Source organism: Indicator indicator, chromosome 1 (assembly GCF_027791375.1).
Source record: "Indicator indicator isolate 239-I01 chromosome 1, UM_Iind_1.1, whole genome shotgun sequence".
In the NCBI taxonomy this organism is placed as follows: Eukaryota; Metazoa; Chordata; class Aves; order Piciformes; family Indicatoridae; genus Indicator; species Indicator indicator.
In genome coordinates, this window is record NC_072010.1 from 126,874,708 (window position 1) to 126,894,256 (window position 19,549).

The following is a 19,549-nucleotide window of genomic DNA, read 5'->3' on the forward strand; positions in this document are numbered from 1 at the left end:
ACAAAGAGAGAGAGGGAGACAAAGAGAGAGAAAAAAAGAGAGAGAAAAAAAGAGAAAAAAAGAGAGAGAAAAAAAGAGAAAGAAAGAGAGAAAGAAAGAGAGAGAAAGAAAGAGAAAGAAAGAGAAAGAAAGAGAAAGAGAAGAGAAAGAAAGAGAAAGAAAGAGAAAGAAAGAGAAAGAAAGAGAAAGAAAGAGAAAGAAAGAGAAAGAAAGAGAAAGAAAGAGAAAGAAAGAGAGAGAAAGAGAGAGAAAGAGAGAGAGAGAAAAAAAGAGAGAAAAAGAGAGAAAAAGAGAGAAAAAGAGAGAAAAAGAGAGAAAAAGAGAGAAAAAGAGAGAAAAAGAGAGAAAAAGAGAGAAAAAGAGAGAAAAAGAGAAATAAAAAGAGAGAAAAAGAGAGAAAGAAAAAAGAAAGAAAAAGAGAGAAAAAGAAAAAGAAAGAGAAAAAGAGAAAAAGAAAAAGAAAGAGAAAGAGAAAGAAAAAGAGAAAGAAAGAGAAAGAGAAAGAGAAAGAGAAAGAGAAAGAGAAAGAGAAAGAGAGAGAGAAAGAGAAAGAGAAAGAGAAAGAGAAAGAGAAAGAGAAAGAGAAAGAGAAAGAGAAAGAGAAAGAGAAAGAGAAAGAGAAAGAGAAAGAGAAAGAGAGAGAAAGAGAGAGAAAGAGAGAGAAAGAGAGAGAAAAAGGAAGAGAAAAAGAGAGAAAAAGAAAAAGGAAGAGAAAGAGAGAAAAAGGAAGAGAAAAAGAGAAAAAGAGAGAAAAAGAAAAAGAAAGAGAAAGAGAGAAAGAAAGAGAAAGAGAAAAAGAAAGAAAAAAGAGAGAGAAAAAGGAAGAGAAAAAGAGAAAAAGAAAGAGAGAGAAAAAGAAAGAGAAAAAGAAAGAGAGAAAAAGAGAGAGAAAAAGAGAAAAAGAGAGAAAAAGAGAGAGAAAAGGAAAGAGAAAAAGAGAGAAAAAGAAAGAGAGAGAGAAAGAAAGAGAGAAAGAAAGAAAGAAAGAGAGAGAAAAAGAGAGAGAGAGAAAAAGAAAAAGAGAAAAAGAAAGAGAGAAAAAGGGAAAAAGAAAGAGATAAAAAGAAAAGCAGACAAAAAAGGTACTTTAAGAAGCCTCTATCAAGCTAGGATGAAATCAGTCAAAGGGTGAAGAATTTGATAGAAAGATGTGGGGCTGAGAGCCTCACTACAAATGTTGTTTCATGAAGATCCCAAGATTTTATTTAGGTGAAGGAAACCTTACCAAGATTCTTTAAGAGTACTACTGAAAGGAAGATGACAAACATACAACATTCAAAAGAAAACTTCCCAGGAGTACTACTGAAAGGAAGATGGCAGACATAAAATATTTCCAAAATTCCCAACCCAAAACTTACTATGATGCATTTTTAAACAAGAATCACCTATTTGAAGTGTGTGTGTGGGAAACAAATATTAAACAGTGAAAACCAGTTTCTTAAAAAGCTGCTTCAGAGAAAACACACTGAACTTAACTCACAAGTTAAAGCACACAAACCTCTGCCCTTTTCTGTGCTTCTGGTGACAGCCTCTGCACTGTGGTAAAACAGATGTTGAACTCCTGGATAATTGATGGGTACAAGCTGTTGAAGTCCAGGAGCAAGATAAACTTGTCATAAAAACCTAAAACAGAGTTTAAAACAAAAGTCAGAATTACTTAGTCTCCTTAAGGACTTCATGCAGCTGCACAATTAATATTTAGATGACAGTAACTCATTGTCTGTACAACACTTCCCTTCAAGTTAGTTGTTGAGATGCATCACTCCCCGTTGGAACAGCTGTCAGAAGTGGAACGATCCAACCCCATTAACTCACCAGAGTTGAACAGATAGCTTCTGTGTTGCTATAGGACACTTGTACAGTTTTCTCCACATAGAGGAGAAACTGGAAGGAAACTTACGTGTCCATCAGAAAATTATAGGCACATAAACAGTCCTAATTCCTTGCAAGACCACAAGCTTCTTACAAAAAACTAAGGAAAAAAGAAAAAAAAAACAAGAGTTGGAATAAGTAATTCTCCAATCAATGTTGGGAAATTTCTTGTGCGCCAACAACCTCCTCCCAAACCACCACACCAAACCTCTCCTTCCCCCAGAAGACGCAGAGCTGGAGCTTATTACAATCTATCTGCCTTAACAGAACCTACCTGGCTCATAGAAGAAAGAAAATTGCCACATCTTACCTACTTTGGGATCCAAGACTAAGCCCCCAGCATATGCTGCTTTCTTTTTCCCTATCTTTGATTTACTGTGTTCCTCCAAGTCTTCATCTTCATCCACCTACATGTGGCATTTAAAGAAGTTATTTAAAGTTATTTATGTGGCATTTAAAGAAGTCACCACAATTTCTGTACTGTTGGAGGAGTTAGTTTTGGCAAACCAAATATGAACATGGGAGGCGGTGCATAGAGATCCTTTCAAAACACATACAAATCATGGGGTTTCCACCATCATCCTTATTAAAGCTCTTTACACATCAAAACAGGATTCAAACCAACTCCTATAGGAAAAAACTCGTAACAAGAAATTTGCCAAGCCCTTAAGAAATTGTAATCATTCAGCACATCACCCAGTATGCATTTTCTGGATGGCTGTAGAAGTCAGCACTAGGAAAAAATAAAATAATATCAATTCAAGATTCAGAAATATTACTGCCCAGTTAAAATGTAAGGCTTGGAAATGCAATGGCTGGCCTTTAATGAAATAAATAAAAATCATTACTGACCTAAAGAGTATTTTGCTATTTGTTATTTTTTTTCTCAATTATAGGATCACAGAATCACTAAGACCTTTAAGATCATTTGAGTCCAACCATAGCCCAACTACCATGACCACTAAACTATATCCTGAAGCACCACAGCTACAGCTTCCTGAACACCTCCAGGGATGGTGACTCCACCACCTCTCTGAGCAGTCTGTTCCAACCCCTCACCACTCTCTCACTAAGGAAGTTTTTCCTAATGTCCAATCTAAACCTTCCCTGGCACAACTTCAACCCATTGCCTTTCCTCCTATCACTGATTACTTGGGAGAAGAGCCCAACCCCAGCTTCACTCCAACCTCCTTTCAAGTAGTTGTAGAGAGCAGTAAGATCTCCCCTCAGCCTTCTCTTCTCGAGACTAAACAATCCCAGCTCCCTCAGCAGCTCCTTGTGGGACACCCTCCAAACCCACACCCACCCCCTCCCCCGACTCCCTCCCATCATTGCTCTTTTCTGGACATGGTCCAGCACCTCAAGGTTTCTCCTATCCTGTGGCACCCAGAACCAAACACAGTACTCAAGCTGTGGCCAAGTCCAGAAGCACAATCACTTCACTACTCCTGCTGGACACACCAGTTTATTGATAAAGGCCAGGATACTATTGGCCTTCTTGGCCACCTGGGCACACTGCTGGCTCATGTTCAGCTGTCCATCAACATCCCCAGATCCTTTTCCACCAGGCTGCTTTCCATCCACCCTGCCCCAAGCCTGTAGCATTGCTTGGGGTTGTAAGTGCAGGACCAGGCCCTTTGCCTTGTTAAACCTCATCCCACTGGCCTCTGCCCATTCATTTAACCTGTCCAGATTTCTCTGCAGAGCCTTCCTACCCTCAAGAACACCCAATACTTCTGCTCAATTTAGTGTTGTCTGCAAACTTGCTGATGGTGCCCTCGATCTCCTCATCCAAACCATTAGTAAAGATATTAAACAGAACTGGCCCCAGTAGCAAGTTGTCCAATGCTGTTCTGAATCCTTTAAAATTCCAACAATCAATCAGCAGAACTTACTGCTTTGGAATTCGCTGATGAACTCACTTAAGACTAACGAGCAAAATATAATGAAATACAAATACATTCTCAAATCTTAATTTACTACTAATATTATAAATGTTTCAATAAATATATTCCCATTGGTATTATCCAAAGGATTTTTTTTTTTATACTTTCTGGATGCATTTAAAGGTTGTTTAGATGTGGTGCTTAGAGATATGGTTCAGTGCTGACCTTGGTAGAGTAGTTAATGGTTGGACCTGATGATCTCAAAGGTCTTTTCCAACCTGAATGATTCTAAGTCACCTACCTTACAAATTGTGCATGAAATACTGTTCATCACTAAAATAACTGTACAGCAAATGTGCATCTATAAAACATCACAGACTATCTTGTTCCTGTTTCCCTACACAGCCAAGTACTTAGCTTATTTCAGTTTTAAACTAAAAGAGCAACTTGAGTTTCCATAGATCTGTGATACAATGGAAAAGCTGTCACACTGTCCCTTTTAAAGCACACATTCCTCCGATATCAACTAAACACAAAGAATAAAAAAAAATCAGAATTAAGCATAAACTGTAGCATTAAGTTGAATCTAAAACTGGCTCTTTTCAGGTTTTCCCCTCTCTCACAGAGTAGTAATAAGCAAAAGTAGATGAATGTGGGGTTTGTGGTTTTTTTTTTCTTATCATTATTCTTGGAAAGAGAAAAACTGGACCCACCACCTTCTGCAGAGGCTTTTTAAACACTTGTTTGTCTGGCACTATGTAGTCTTTTTCATTAAATGCATGAAGCAGCAAGAATTCATTCCGTTCCGATCGTCCACCCATCATCGTCCTCGACTATAGAGAGGGGAGGAAAAAAAAAAAGAATTCAAAGCAGAGCACAGAAAATGCTGACAGACAGATTTTGACTAAGCAATGTCCTTCAACTATTCATAAGTTCACAGAACTCATAGAATGATAGGAGTTGGAAGGGACTTCTGGAGATCATCTAGTCCAACCCCTGCTGCCAGAGCAGGTTCACCAAGAGCAGGTTGCACAGGACAGCATTCAGGCAGGTTTTGAATGTCTCTGGAGATGGAGAGACTACTACCTCTCTGGGCAGCCTGTTCCAGGGCTCAATCACCCTTAAAGAAGTTCCTCCACACATTTAGATGGAACTTGTTATGTTCAAGTTTGTGCCCATTATCCCTTGTCCTGTCAGTGGGCACCACTGAAAAAAGACTGGTCCCATCCTCCTGACACCCAGCCTTTAAGTATTTATGATCATTGATAAGATCCACCTCATCCTTCTCTTCCCCAGGCTGAAAAGCCCCAATTCCCTCCACCTTTCCTCCTAAGACAGATGTTCTAGTCCCCTTATCATCTTTGTAGCCCTTTGCTACACCCTCTCAAGCAGTTTCCTGTCCTTCTTGAACTGAGGAGCACAGAACTGGACACAAAAGTTGGAAGGTAGTGCGCCAAATACAACAGGGCAAATTTGCATTCCTCATGCATCTCCTTTTGGCCACTGTTAGTTTCTTGAGTGGTCTTCCCCCTTAGCTCCTTTTTCACCTAGCATTGCTATTATTCTATATCATCATCACACACAAAACTCAAATGTGGTATTTTGATGGAAGCTTTTACATTATTACATGCCTAGATCATTAAACTCACACTCATCACCCAACAAATCCAAATGTACTGTATCAAATACTCTCAATTACTGCTTGCAAATTAAAGCTAGCAACTCAAAACACAAAAACCATGGAACTGTTTGTCTGGGACAGTGTGTTTGGGGGCGTAAGTAATAAAAATGTACCATGACATTCCCTGCGATGTTTGTTATTTGAAGGGCCAGTGGCAGAACATTCAGCTCACACATGATCTGGAGAATGAACATGGCATCTGTCCAGGTGTTTTCCAGCATGAACATTAAACGAGGAGAATCACTGGAAAAAGAAGGGAGATCACAGAATCATAGAATGGCTTTGGATGGAAGCAACCTTGGAGATACCTGCTCCAACCTCCCCACCACAGGCAAGGACACCTCTCACCTAGTCTTGGCTGCTTAAGGCATCATCCAACCTGGCTTTGAACACCTCCAGAGAGGAGGCATCCACAACCTCCCTGGGCAACCACTTCCAGTCTCACCACCCTTGTATTGAAGAACTTCCTAAGATCCAGTTTAAACCTACTCTCCCTCAGCTTCAAACCATTCCCCCCTGTCCTCATGAAAAGTCCCTCTCCAGCCCTCCTGTAGGATCCCTTCAGGTACTGGAATGCAGCTACATGGTCCTCCAGGAGTTTTCTCTTCTCTAGGCTGAACCCCAGCTCCCTCAGCCTATCCTCATAGCAGAGGTATTCCAGCCCTTAGACCATCTTTGTGGCTTTCCTCTGGACTGACTCCAACAGCTCTGCAGTTCAAAGCTCTATGGTGTGAGGAACATGTGGAATCTGTAGCTCACTGATATAAAGCAAAGTTCCTTAACTGAAAAAAAAAAAACAACAAACCAAAAAAACCCGAACAAAACACCCCAAAACTCAAGCTTGCACACCCTCTCATGACTGTAAGCCATTGTTCTCACAAATCAATCTTTGCACATAATAAGCCACTCATCATGAAGAGCTTGAAACAACATGCAATGTTAATATTTTCCTTTTCAAATACCAGTATGCTAGGTCAGCATCTCCAGGACAAATGGAGAAGCTTGAGGGGAGAACTCATTGCTGTCTACAACCACCTGAAAGGAGGTTGCAGTGAGGTGGGGGTTGGACTCTTCTCTCTGGGCAACAGAATAAGAGAAAAGGGATTGAAATCATCCTAGGGAAGGTTTAGACTTGGTATCAGGAAAAATTTCTTTACTGAAAGAGTCGTCAGACATTGGAACTAAAGTTACCCAAGGGAGTGGTGGAGTCACAGTCCCTGGAGGTGTTCAAGAAACATGTGGATGTGGCACTTTGGGACATGGTTAAATGGCCGTGGTGATGTTATGCTAATGGTTGGGCTCAACGACCTTGGAGAGTTTTTCTGACCAAAAAACCATTCTGTGATTCTAAGAAATCCATTAAGGAAGCATGAAATTGTACAGCGGGAAACCAGCTCCTCTGCTTTGCAGCGAAGGATGAACGATACGAACTAGCAACACACCTGTACATATTTGGAATTTCCTCTGGGAAGATTTCCCTCCTCTCTCTTTTCAAAATCTGACGGACCAGTTCGGACAAATGGTAACTCTTGCAACGGATCAGTTCTTTAGCAGAGATTTCCACATCACAGAGCATTCGACCGCAGGCAGCGTTCCTCTCAGCAAACCCTCCTCGACCCTAGAGCACACCACACAAGGAGAGAAAAATCCAAACCCAAATGAAACAAAGATTAACAAAGAACATCCAGCCAAAATAGATCCTTGTAGGACTCAGCCAAGTCCCTCGATCACTGAATACTCTACTATTCTAAATACTCTACTATAAATACCATTAGTATTCAAGCTTTATTAATTACACCCTAAAGGAATCCATGGTATCACAGAATCACAGAACATAAGGGCTTGGAAGGGTCCTCCAAAGACCATCCAGTTCAACCCCTCTGCCAGAGCAGAAGCACCTAGAGTAGGTCACACAGGAACTCATCCAGGTGGGTTTGGAATGTCTCCAGAGAAGGAGTCTCCACAATCTCTCTGGGCAGCCTGTTCCAGGGCTCTGGCACTCTCTCAGTGAAAAAGTTTTTCCTTATGTTCACATGGAACCTGCTCCAGCTTGCACCCATTGCCCCTTGTCCTAAATACTGTATCTTTCACTATGTGTGGATATTAAGGAGTAGATGCTAAACTCTCATTACTAGTTAGATCTTTATTCTTGTTATGCCTTTTATTTTTAATAATCAGAATAGTCCAAACAAGGGCATGGATTTTAGTTTTCCTCCAACTATAGTTTTTACACTAACAGCAGGACAAAAAAAGTCACAGAACAAATCACACACAAGTATTCATCTTGGTCTGTAGGAAGAACAATAGGCAAAACCACAGCCACATGCAGCACTTCAACACTCCCAAGCCTCAAACATTGTCCTCTGAACAAATATATGCTAAGAACTACAGAATTATCAACTTAGCAGCTCTCTAGGTAATGATGATTCACCAATCAATCAAATTACATTTTCTCATTTTCCAGTTACAGCAGACAAAGACTGTTACAGTAAAGTCTATTGCAATTAATCTGTCATTACCGTCATCTGGTTGAGATGTGTAAACTATATTAGCCTAACTTGAAAAACTAGTTTAGCTTTTTACTATAATAGAAGTCATATATACATCTATCATTTCTGCTCTGGGACACATGAAATTCAGTGTGACCAACAGCCAAAATACATCAGTGTCACATTTACAATTCCTCAGCAAAATTAATTCATTGTTAATCACATGCAACATTAAAAGGACTTAAAAGACTTGAGCAATCTTATTACCCCCAGCTTTGGCATATTGGACCTCCTCAGTCGACCTATCTTGGACCAGTGAGGGACTTTGCACACATTAATTCTTTGAAGCAGCACTTCCAGATCAAAGCCATAAATATTATGACCCTTGCAGCAGAAAAAAATAACAAAAAAAAGGTTACAACAAATGCAAATTGAAAGACTTAGTTTAACACACTCAGTATTCCTTTGCCCTTTGTGTCTTTTTCCAACTAATTGATGGCATTATCTCTCTCACAAAAAGCACTTTCTAAGGCAATGTTCATCAACAGCACTCATTAGTCTTAACACTAACTATGCTGTTCAGCAGAATACCAAAATCAGCTCTGTAACTGGCTTGTAGCACACAGGATTCAGCTTTATGTTTTGATACCAGAGATTAGGATTTAAAGCTTTCTAGGAAGAAAAAAAACCCACAACATTCTCTATACAGATTATAAACTTAGCTGCAAGTAATTGTCTCTCTACCCATCAAAGTCTCAATACTGACAGGAAAATAATGACATTTCCCCTTTGTATAATAGGCATAGCTGTTAAATGTGGACAGAAATATATTGCAATGAATAGGTATTTATCAAACTACTCCAGCAATATTTGCAAAGTTTAAACAATGATGACACTGGTCTGTAACCTCAGCTGAAAGCAAAATGCTACCCTGATGAGCATCATAGACTGTCTCAGGCTGGAAGGGATCAATTGCTCCAACTTCCATACCACCTCTCAACTAGACTCAGCTGCTCAAGGCCTCATCCAACCTGGTCTTAAACACTCTGAGGGAGGAGGCATCCACAGCCTCCCTGGGCAACCCATTCCAGAGTCCCACCACTCTTGTACTGAATGTGAGCCTATGTGGACCAGCTGGTTACCAGAAACTGCAGGTTGACCATGTCAGGTATATATATACAGAGCAACGTTTTGATATAGAAGCTCCTTAAAATCTTCAGCAGCATTACAGCCACAATAGAGGAGTCCTACCTACCACAGAATGCGAGGGGTTGGGAGGCACCTCCAAAGATCACACAGTCCAACCCCCCTGCCAGAGCAGGAGCACCTAGAGAAGGTCACACAGGAATGCATCCAGGTGGGTTTGGAACATCTCCAGAGAAGGAGACTCCACAATCTCTCTGGGCAGCCTGTTCCAGGGCTCTGACACCCTCAGAGTGGAAAATTTTTTTCCTTATGTTCACATGGAACCTCCTCTGCCCCAGCCTGCACCCAGTGTCCCTTGTCCTATCATTGGACATCCCTGAGCAGAGCCTGGCTCTGTCCTCCTGACACTGCCCTGCACATCTTTATAAACATGAATGAGGTCACCCCGCAGGCTCCTCTGCTCCAAGCTAAAGAGCCCCAGCACCCTCAACCTTTCCTCACAAGGGAGATGTTCCACTCCTTGTGCTGATACAGCTTGTCTTTAAACAGCACTACTTAAGCCAGGTGCAAATTAAACTGCACTAACACAGCTTTGCTGGTTTCAGGATCAGAGCGCTCACACTCCTACTACTGGCATCTTCAATTTAAAACCACTGGATTCAGTGTTTCCCCTGATTCCTTCCCATGATCACCAGGAAGCTCAGCTCCTAGGGTGAATATTGGATACCATTAGGGTCTCAGGAATCTGACTGCTTCTTTCATCCTGCTCCCACCATTTAATTATTTGTATTTCTCTACAGAAGAATATATAAGCTTGTATATAACCAAGTTTAAATTGTCTTCCAAGTTTCATTAAAGACTGTGCATTAATTAAACATAACAAAAAAAAATAATATTAGTAATGAGAACAAAATATAAATATTAGTAATAATAAAGCATACTGTAAATCAATATTAGTAATGATAAAATGTATTATGAAAATATAAGGAATTATAATAAAATATAAATATTAGCAATGATAAAATACATTATGAAAATAGTAGTAACTATAAAATAGAATACAAATTAATATTAGCAATTATAATATATTAGTAATTACACTAAATCCTCAGCTGCCACTACAGCAGAAAACCGAAGAATTCTTGCTATAAAACTGCTCAGATCCCATGAATTTGGACTGATTATCACCTTGGGATTGATTATCACCTTGATTTACAGTATAAACACAATCTAAACGGTGACACAAATTATATGAGCATCTCAAGTGAAGCAGACTCTGATGTATAACAAAAGTTCCTGTTTCTTCTAAAAAAAATCACAAGGGTTTGTGGGTGGGTTTTTTTGTTATGTTTGCTCTGAGTGAAGAAGAAAAACACAACTTGTTTCAGGTACAATAGAAATCCTGCCTGTTGCAGGTATTATGGGATATAATGGGATGTATAAAATGCTGTCAGGGAAAATTCTCTATCATCTTTGTATCAAAGTATACCTGCTGTCTCATAAGCAAATTCAAGTCATAAAGCAGTCTAAAATAAACATTAAAAACCTGTAACAGGACAAAAGGGAAAAAGAACAAAGCTGACCACTTGACAGTATGCTTTAATTTCCCTCTCCCAGCCTCAGAGCTACTCACCACAACAACATCTGGGTCAATTTTGTGAATCTTCGCAAGGAAAAATCCCAGCAGCGTTCTCTCTGTGGCAGCAATTTCTATTTTAGCATTCTAAAAGGAGCAAGAGAGCACCTGATTTCAATGACCCAATAAGTTTAAAATGGAAACATCTCCTCTCCCCTACTAGTTACAGGACAATAATAAAGCACCACAGAGTTCTCCCTTCCCTTCTGTAATTCAAGGCTTTTTGTTCTCACTCCCATAGACATAGAAAGCTTTTCTCAGAGGCTTTTTTCCCCCATTTTGCTTTTGTATGCAGGTGTCTAGTGATACTTTAAGAGCCTCCTAAGAATCAAGCACACCAGGAAAATGCTCCACGCGCATCCTTCACTCACAGGCTTAAGATCACACAGAAACAGAGGGAAAGCAAAAAAATAGGTTACTTTATTATTCTGTCAGCTCTCCCAGCGAGTGCCCTTTAGAAAGGATGTCTTCTAAATTATGACAGACTTTCCTCTCCAAGGAAAGAAGAAACAAATTCTCCCAGTTTACTGCAAGTACACAGTCAGGTATAATGAAAATGAATCAGGATTTTAGCCTCTGCAAAAGATTTGAGGGGCAAACTAACGAAACAAAAAAAACCTCATGCCATTCCTTTGAATATTTCTCTTACACAACACACCCAAAGCAACATGCAGTTCACATTGCAAGGAGGTACTGCAGTCAGAAGGCTAGCAAAATGAAATTACCTTCTTTTTAATAACTTCTTTGAAGTCATAAGGGAAAATACAATCACCCGGTTTGGAAACAGCTGCAAAAGAAATCGTATTTGTTCTTACACATGAGTTCTTAACTGCACCCTTCCTGTAAGCATCCATCCACAACACAGGGAGCCAAGGAAAACTAATTCTAAAAAGCTAGGCTTATGAGACAACAGAGTAATTAGTAAAATATGAAGCAATTCTAATCAGTCATATTTGAGGCTATCACTGGAGATTAAAACTAGTCCACAGCTTTCAAAGAACCTCCTCTCACAAGCATTCAGCACTCTTCAACAATTTTGACTGGGGTCTGAATCTCAAAAGTTTAGCTGCTCCAAGATTATTTTTTCCTGAAGAACAGTTGCTTATAAATAACTCTGCTATTTACTTTTTTTTTGTTCTGTTCAGCACTGAACTGAAAAATAACTACAAAATAAGCAGTTTAAATTAATGGATGACAAAAGTGAACCAAGAGAACATAGAATGGATTACATTGGAAGGGACCTCAGAGATCATCTACTCCAACCTCCCCACCATGAAGAAGTGAAATTATTTAATATTATAGCAAGCTGTATACAGCAGAGTGGAAGATTGGAACAGGTTGCCCAGGGAGGTGGTTAAGGCCCCACCTCTGGAGGTGGGTGAGGTTCAACAGGATTCTGGGCAACCTGATCTAGTTGAGGATGCCCCTGCTTACTGTAGACAGGAGTGGACTAGATGACCTTTGGAGGTCCTTTCCAACCCACACCATTCTATGATTCAATGAAGTCTTCAATATGAAATCAGTAACCAGTGGAGTTAAAAACAGAGACAAAAGCCTGCGTGGTGTTGAAATTTTGCCACTTACCTCTTCCAAGCCAATATACTGCTGAAGCAACAGAATGAGGTAAAAAACCCAACCAACCAAAAACCCAAAGCTCAAACCCACACACATAACCAAGAAACACAACAAAAAAAGAACAACTCCAAAAGAATTATTTTTCTACTCATAACCTGTTCCAAGTACATACCACAGAAGTGTGTCTGAAAAGGAGGCTGAGGTGGAGCCTTATCCATAGGAAATTCCTGATGAATCAGGGCTGCAATAGCTACAACCTACACCAAAGAGATACAGCACAAACAACGTCATAAACACTACTATCAATACCAATTTCTTCACACACACCCTTTTTTAAGTTTCCTTGTCTTTTCTTCTCTTGTTTCTACAAAAGATCTTTGTTTAATTACTTCCAATTACAAATAGTTAAAAAGAAAAAAAGTTATGAATTGACCTCAAGTAAAAATAAAGCAGAACTTACTCTTAAATTATTGTCTTAAAAGTTTGAGAGGAAAAATTATTTATTTTTGAGAATTCTGCTTTTATACAATTGTTTCCTGAATCTGAACAGACCCCACAATTTAAAGGATTGCCTATGAAGTGCAGAGGAAATATAAGCAGCACAAGGCATGCAGAGAATCCTTGCTTCCAAAAGGGATGCCCCTGAGCAGGCAATCAAGACTGCTAAGAAGCCTGCTTTCTTTGCTGGCAGGAGGTGCTGGCTCCCCAGACACTGGTCAGGAAAGCCCAACTGAAGACAAAGCAGACAGGCTTTAGAAACATCTTGGCAAGCAGAGTGCTGTTGGTACTTTGTGTACGTCTCATTGCAATGACTAGAATCACAAAATTCTAGGGGTTCGAAGGGGCCTCGAAACCCCCCCTACCAGAGCAGGAGCACCTAGAGCAGGTCACACAGGAATGCATCCAGGCAGGTTTGGAAGTCTCCAGAGAAGGAGACTCCATAACCTCTCTGGGCAGCCTGTTCCAGGGCTCTGGCACCCTCATAGTGAAGAAGTTTTTCCTTATATTCACATGGAACCGTCTGTACTCCAGCTTGCCCCCACTGCCCCTTGTTCTTCCACTGGACATCACTGGCTTCGTCCTTCCAACACTCTCCCTTCACATTTTTCTACCAAGAGAATTAACTCTGCTTGAAAAAATTGCTAGCCTAATTTTCCTTCCATTCAGTTAGCCAGAAAGAACGGTTAGTGTTGTTCCTCCCCTATAAGTGAATACTAAATCTCTTCCTAAGCTAGGCAGACAGAGAAACGTGCCTAACTATACATGGTGCTCTGCAGTTCACAACTGACAGCGGCCACTGACATCTCTCTGCCCCTCTGAGAAAAGGAAAGATCTTACAGCAGCATAATAAATCATAGAATCATAGAATTGTCAGGGTTGGAAGGGACCTCAAGGATCATCTAGTTCCAACCCCCCTGCCATGGGCAGGGACACCTCACACTACAGCAGGTTTCCCAGACCCACATCCAGCCTGGCCTTAAAAACCTCCAGGGATGAGGCTTCCACCACTTCCCTGGGCAACCTGTGCCAGTGTCTCACCACCCTCATGGGGAAGAACTTTTCCCTAACATCTAACCTAAATCTCTTCTCCTCTAGTTTTGTTCCATTCTCCCCAGTCCTATCACCACCTGACACCCTAAAAAGTCCCTCCCCAGCTTTCTTGTAGCCCCCTTCAGATACTGGAAGGCCATAAGAAGGTCTCCTCGGAACCTTCTCTTCTCCAGACTGAGCAACCCCAACTCTCTCAGTCTCTCTCCATAGGAGAGGAGCTCCAGCCCTCTGAGCATCCTCATGGCCCTTCTCTGGACACATTCCAGCAGGTCCATATCCTTCTTCTAATAGGGGCTCCAGAACTGGACACAGTACCCCAGGCAGGGTCTCAGCAGAGTGAAGTGGAAAAATCACCTCCCTCAACCTGCTGGCTAATAGGTGCTATAAGACTTAGACCAAATTCTCATTCTATTTTAGAACCAGTTTTTATCAGCAGAACAATTCCATTCTTTTACCTAGAACCTATTATTATTAGCTTTACTGAACAAAAAAAATCAGCAATCCATTAACAGCTGTTCTGGGACAGTCTCATTTATAACTATTATGCAGAGGATAAAATAGAAGGCTTGAAAAGATAAGTAGGATCTCCTGTCACAGTATTTTTATCAAACAGGCCTCCTGAACTCACAGTCCTCATGCTGGTAAGAACTCAATAAAAATGTCTCTGAAAAGCCTGCAGCAGAGGAAGTTTATTCAACAGTAAATAATTTAGACATGATTTATCAGAGACATTGTTCCAAGCCTTAGACAATTTTTAATATAGACCAAAGAACAAACCCAAAGGAAACCAAAATGAGAGCAGATTACTTACCTCGTTCTGGCGAGTCTTTGGGTTCTGAGTGGTCTTCATAATGAGGGACATGACCACAAGAGGAGGAGGAGGAGAAAGATCTTTAACCACGTTCACCAAGACAGGTTTCATGGCCACAGCCTCCACTTTACACCAGCTGACAGACTGATTTGAAGGCTCTGAGGAAACAGCAGAAACCACCTTCATTCTTCTGGGAACCTCAAGTAATGGCACTGTTGCACAGAGCATGCCCTTTTATTGTTTTACACTTGTGGTACAGTCCAAGATTCAGTCTAATCCTGTCCAGTTTTTGGTAAGTCCCTAAGCCTTGACTGCCGAGTCAGAAGCCTAGTCATGCTAGGGGTTCTTTAACACCAAGAGAAGTGAGAGAATCACACACAGAGTATCACACACACACAATTGATGAGGCTGGAATAGACCTCTGAGATCATCAACTCCAGCCTATGACCTAACACCACCACAGTGACCAGATCATGTCACTAAGTGCCACATCCAATCTTTCCTTAAACACTTCCAGGGACAGCAACTCCACCACCTCCCTGGGCAGTCCATTCCAGGGTCTAATTCCCCTTTCCTTGAGGAAGCTCTTCCTGACATCCAACCTAAACCTCCCCGGCAGAGCTTCAGGCCATGCCCTCTCATCCTGTCACAAGTGCCTGGGAGAAGAGCCTGACCCCCACCTTACTAGAGTTTTGAAAGGAGCAATTCTGCTATCAAGATACAGAGTCTCTGGAACCTGATGCCTGTGATAGAGATGTAGGAGTAGGAAAAAAGAGCTCCTCTAGATTATCATTTAAGTCTGGCTTGGAATCAATATCTAAGCTCAGACAAGGTAGTTCTAAGGAGAGGTAACACACATCAGCATTAAGTAAAACTGAACACTGTCTGAACAGTTGGTACCACTGCACAGCATTTGCCATACTGGATACAAGGAACAAACCTGCTCTAGACTCTTTTCAGGTGAAGAAAGAACACACCAAAGAAATATGAGATCAATTCTTGGGCAAAGACTGCAGATGAAAAACCATTCTTAGGCCTTTAAAATCAGTGCCAGCAAGTACACTGATGCTTGCCAATTGTCTGGTGGAAAACCCATCACAGCTAATCCATCTTTTGGCAGTCAGGGACTTGTTTTGTCTATTCCAGCTCAAAGTCCTTACTGGTATCAGCTCTCTCAGTGACTAAGCAAGGTGCTGAAGGAGAGAATCCTCCTGGTGTCTATGTTCATGCTGGCAATACTACATTTGAAGTGCCTCAAGAGGATGTAGCTTTTGTCCAACATAATCAGCTTCCTTATGTTCTTGGGAATAGGCAGCACACATGGAAGAAAGGATTTTAGCCAAGCTGCAAGTGGTGCATGCCACTCATGAATCAAAAAGAATTTTAAAAGGCTCTGAACCACAAAACTTTTCTAAGTGCCAGGGGAAAAAAAAAAAAAAAAAAAAAAGACCTAATACAAATAAGCAGAAAAAGCATTCTGGCAGCAATTTGTTCTTGAAAAGATGCATCTGCAGAAAAAAAAATAAAAAAGCAACCAAAAAAAAGCCTCAAAGCAAAAACCAGTCAGATTATCAAGAGAAGAAAACCACATTTCTAGGAAACTAACTTCAGTATATGTGGCTTTAGAGTATGCAGCAGAGTAGCTGCTCAGGCACTGCACAGTTCCCTCTCACTGTCATTCAAAGTTATGGTCTCATCTGCACAGTGTGCCACTTGATATGGATACACTCAAAAACTGAAGACTAAGTGACACCTTGTACTAGATAATGAAAAGTACCCAGATAGAATGCAAGGTTAACTTACAAAATTATAATTTAGCACTACAATTTATCTTTCCCTTCCTCCCCCCAGTCCGTCACTGTCCAGCAACTAGCAAGCCACCATACGTGGGGTTTTTATTTCCAGCCAGCACGGTCCTTTGATCTTCCTGCTCATCAAGAGAAGTTCCAGGCTAGAGGTGTTAGTCCCAAACACATGTGAAAATGTTTGTCCTTTCAGATCTTGGGGAAGCCGAGGGCATTCAGCCTAGCAAGTAACAGAAAGCAGTGAGTCATTTCAGCCCACGGAAGGCTTCAAGGCTGACACATTATACACAGACAGCACCTTAAAAATACACATTGCCAGAAATTGCTGTAATTTCCCCACAAGGAAAGCCTTAACCCATAACACCTTACAGCAACTGCAGACATTACACTATTGACTTAAATAGGTGCGTAACAAAATCATGACAGCAATGTCCAAAGGCACTGAAGCAAAAGATCTTCATCCACACTGGATGCAACACGGACAATGTTATCATCAGCCAAGACTATGACAATGTTCAATGACCAATTTAATACAGCAATTGCTCATGTAGTAAACTTAATTAGATAGCTACAGCTTTAATCTTGTCTGTCATACAAGGAGTGGATAAAGTGGTTCTCTCTGCACAGCTAAAGAAAAATTTGAGATAGCTGGCAAATCTCTATGGGATGCTGCTTTTGCACCTAGAACTAGCATTAAACAATTAGTTTTAAAAGGCATTATCCCAGCAACTGACCCAATAGCTTCAGGATGCTTGAGTCTCTCACTTACAGGCTGAGGGAGCTGGGGCTCTTCAGCCTGGAGAAGAGGAGGCTCTGGGGAGACCTAATAGAAGCCTTCCAGTACCTGAAGGAGTCCTACAAGAAGGCTGCAGAGGGACTGTTTACAAAGTGATGGGACAAGGGGCAATGGTTTGAAATTAGAGGAGAGGAGATTTATATTGGATGTCAGGAACAAGTTCTTTACCATGAGGGTGGCACAACATTGCAGCAGGTTGCCCAGGATGGTAGCTGAAGCTACATCCTTGGAGATCTTCAACCTCAGGCTTGATGAGGCTCTGAGCAACCTCATCTAGTGCAAGATGTCCCTGCTGACTGCAGGGGGGTTTGACTCAATGACCTTTGGATGTCCCTTCCAACCCAAACCATTCTATGACTTTTGCTAAAGAAGAATAGCTAAATGATGTTCCCATGGGAATTTTTACAATTTTCCTCAATTTTACAACTCTTCAAAAAGTCTTTCTCACCCTGCTGCTATTTGCAAGAGGCATACTAACCAGATACATCACCTACATTCTGGACATGCATTCAACAAATCATTTAAAGGGTAGTACATAGTTTAAAACATCTTACAGTACTTTGAGCCTTGATCCAATACAGCTAAAGCTTGTTTGATTTAGTGGCAAGGTGATAAAAAACAAGGCAGAGCACAGGGGAATACAGATTCTTGTCAATTAATAAGAAAATTAAAACTGGGTGAAGGTGGGAGGAATGCACTGGTTGTAGGATTTTTTCCCTTCATGGTTTATTTACACAACTAGAGCTACCAAACCAATATGCTATAGGTTACCTGGTAATGAATTGTTTTTGTTAAGCACTAATCAACATAGAAATGACAACAAAGAAGCCACAAGCTTAGGCATCAACCTCTTTTTCACCCTCTCCCCCGTTTTTTTTTTAATTACAAGACAATAAACAACTAACTACATCCTGCAACAGAGGTACAGCCACTAGCTGCTAAAGATCAAATCCTGAATTGTATTTTTTTCTGTAAAATCATTAAATTCTTAATTGAACTGAATTATACTCACCGAATATTTAACTTCTAAGTATTCGGATTTTGCTGGCACATCTGGGATCTCAAAAGCATAATATTTTTCCACTTTCTATATAAAACAAAAACAATTAGAATTTTTTTCAATATTCACCAAGAGAATTGTTATTCTGTCCAATAAGAGGGCTAGTGACATCAAGGTCAGGTAAAACATGCATCTCAAACACGACAGAATCACAGATTTGTCAGGGTTGGGAGGGACCTCAAGAATCATCCAGTTCCAAATCCCCTGCCATGGACAGGGACACTCCACTATATCAGGCTGCCCAGAGTCACATCCATCTTGTCATGGGCTTGATCATATCTTACCAATTCTGAGGGACACAAGCTTGAGAGGAGGGCCCAAGCCAACCTCATGAAGTTCAACAAGGCCAAGCGCAAGGTCTGACACCTGGATCAGGGCAGTCCCAAGCATAAATACAGGCTGGGCAAGGAGGAGCTCACGAGCAGTCTGGAGGAGAAGGACTTGGGGTGTGAGTTGATGAAAAACTCAGCATGAGCCAGCAATGTGAGCTTGCAGCCCCGAAAGTAAAACCTATCCTGCGCTGCATCAAAAGCAGTGTGACCAGCAGGACCATGGAGGTGATCCTCCCTCTCTACTCTGACCTTGAGAGACCCCACCTGGAGTACTGCATCCAGTTCTGGTGCTCCCCTTTATATTGCCCTCCCTTTATGTTGCCTACTTCAGAGAGGCAGCCAAGAGAGCTGATTTCCCAACCATCTGCCAGTTGTTTATTTTATTACATGCTTAGAACAGAATCATTTCTGTGACAGTGTTTTACTGGAAAGCAGACATGTTTGTTTATGTAGCTCTAACAAAGGCAGTTAAAGCAGTCTCAAGTTCAGCACAATTCCACTGAAAGTATCACTTCTGCTTTCTTCAGGAACAAGGATGTGCCACAACATGCACAGCTTGTTACTTCTAAGAATAGCTACCTTCACTTTCCAATTACAATATCCTGTGCACCAATTACAATACCCTATGGCAGCCACTGCAAAGCCCTGCTCTACCCTGTAGTGTGTATGCTCTGCCCTGGAGTACTTCACAAACCATCTGCATCTCTGTCTAGATCATTGAGACCAGGTCTTGCCATAACTATGCTTCAACATTACTCTTACTACAAGCACAAATACAGGCTGGGCAAGGAGGGACTCAAGAGCAGTCTGGAGGAGGAGGACTTAGGGGTGTCAGCTGATGAAAAACTCAACATGAGCCAGCAATGAAAGCCTAAACACCAGAAGGCAACCACGTGCTGGGCTGCATCA

The 19,549-nt window shown here is 41.1% G+C and overlaps 1 protein-coding gene and 1 non-coding gene across 2 annotated transcripts in view; both read right to left on the reverse strand.

The window, feature by feature from the left end:
- POLA1 (DNA polymerase alpha 1, catalytic subunit) overlaps positions 1 to 19,549 on the reverse strand; it is a 229,094-nt gene that overhangs the window by 186,651 nt on the left and 22,894 nt on the right. Inside the window, exons 12-23 of the mRNA XM_054396054.1 lie at positions 18,261 to 18,335; positions 16,534 to 16,672; positions 14,648 to 14,805; positions 12,458 to 12,542; positions 11,436 to 11,497; positions 10,708 to 10,797; positions 8,196 to 8,312; positions 6,882 to 7,057; positions 5,553 to 5,682; positions 4,472 to 4,591; positions 2,183 to 2,279; positions 1,499 to 1,623 (exon numbers count right to left, since the gene is read on the reverse strand). Coding sequence (XP_054252029.1) covers positions 1,499 to 1,623; positions 2,183 to 2,279; positions 4,472 to 4,591; positions 5,553 to 5,682; positions 6,882 to 7,057; positions 8,196 to 8,312; positions 10,708 to 10,797; positions 11,436 to 11,497; positions 12,458 to 12,542; positions 14,648 to 14,805; positions 16,534 to 16,672; positions 18,261 to 18,335 — 1,374 coding nt within the window. The remainder of the gene's footprint in view (positions 1 to 1,498; positions 1,624 to 2,182; positions 2,280 to 4,471; positions 4,592 to 5,552; positions 5,683 to 6,881; positions 7,058 to 8,195; positions 8,313 to 10,707; positions 10,798 to 11,435; positions 11,498 to 12,457; positions 12,543 to 14,647; positions 14,806 to 16,533; positions 16,673 to 18,260; positions 18,336 to 19,549) is intronic.
- LOC128975082 (small Cajal body-specific RNA 24) lies at positions 1,777 to 1,907 on the reverse strand. Its single transcript, XR_008489343.1, has one exon. It is a non-coding gene; the product is annotated as a small Cajal body-specific RNA 24 (non-coding RNA).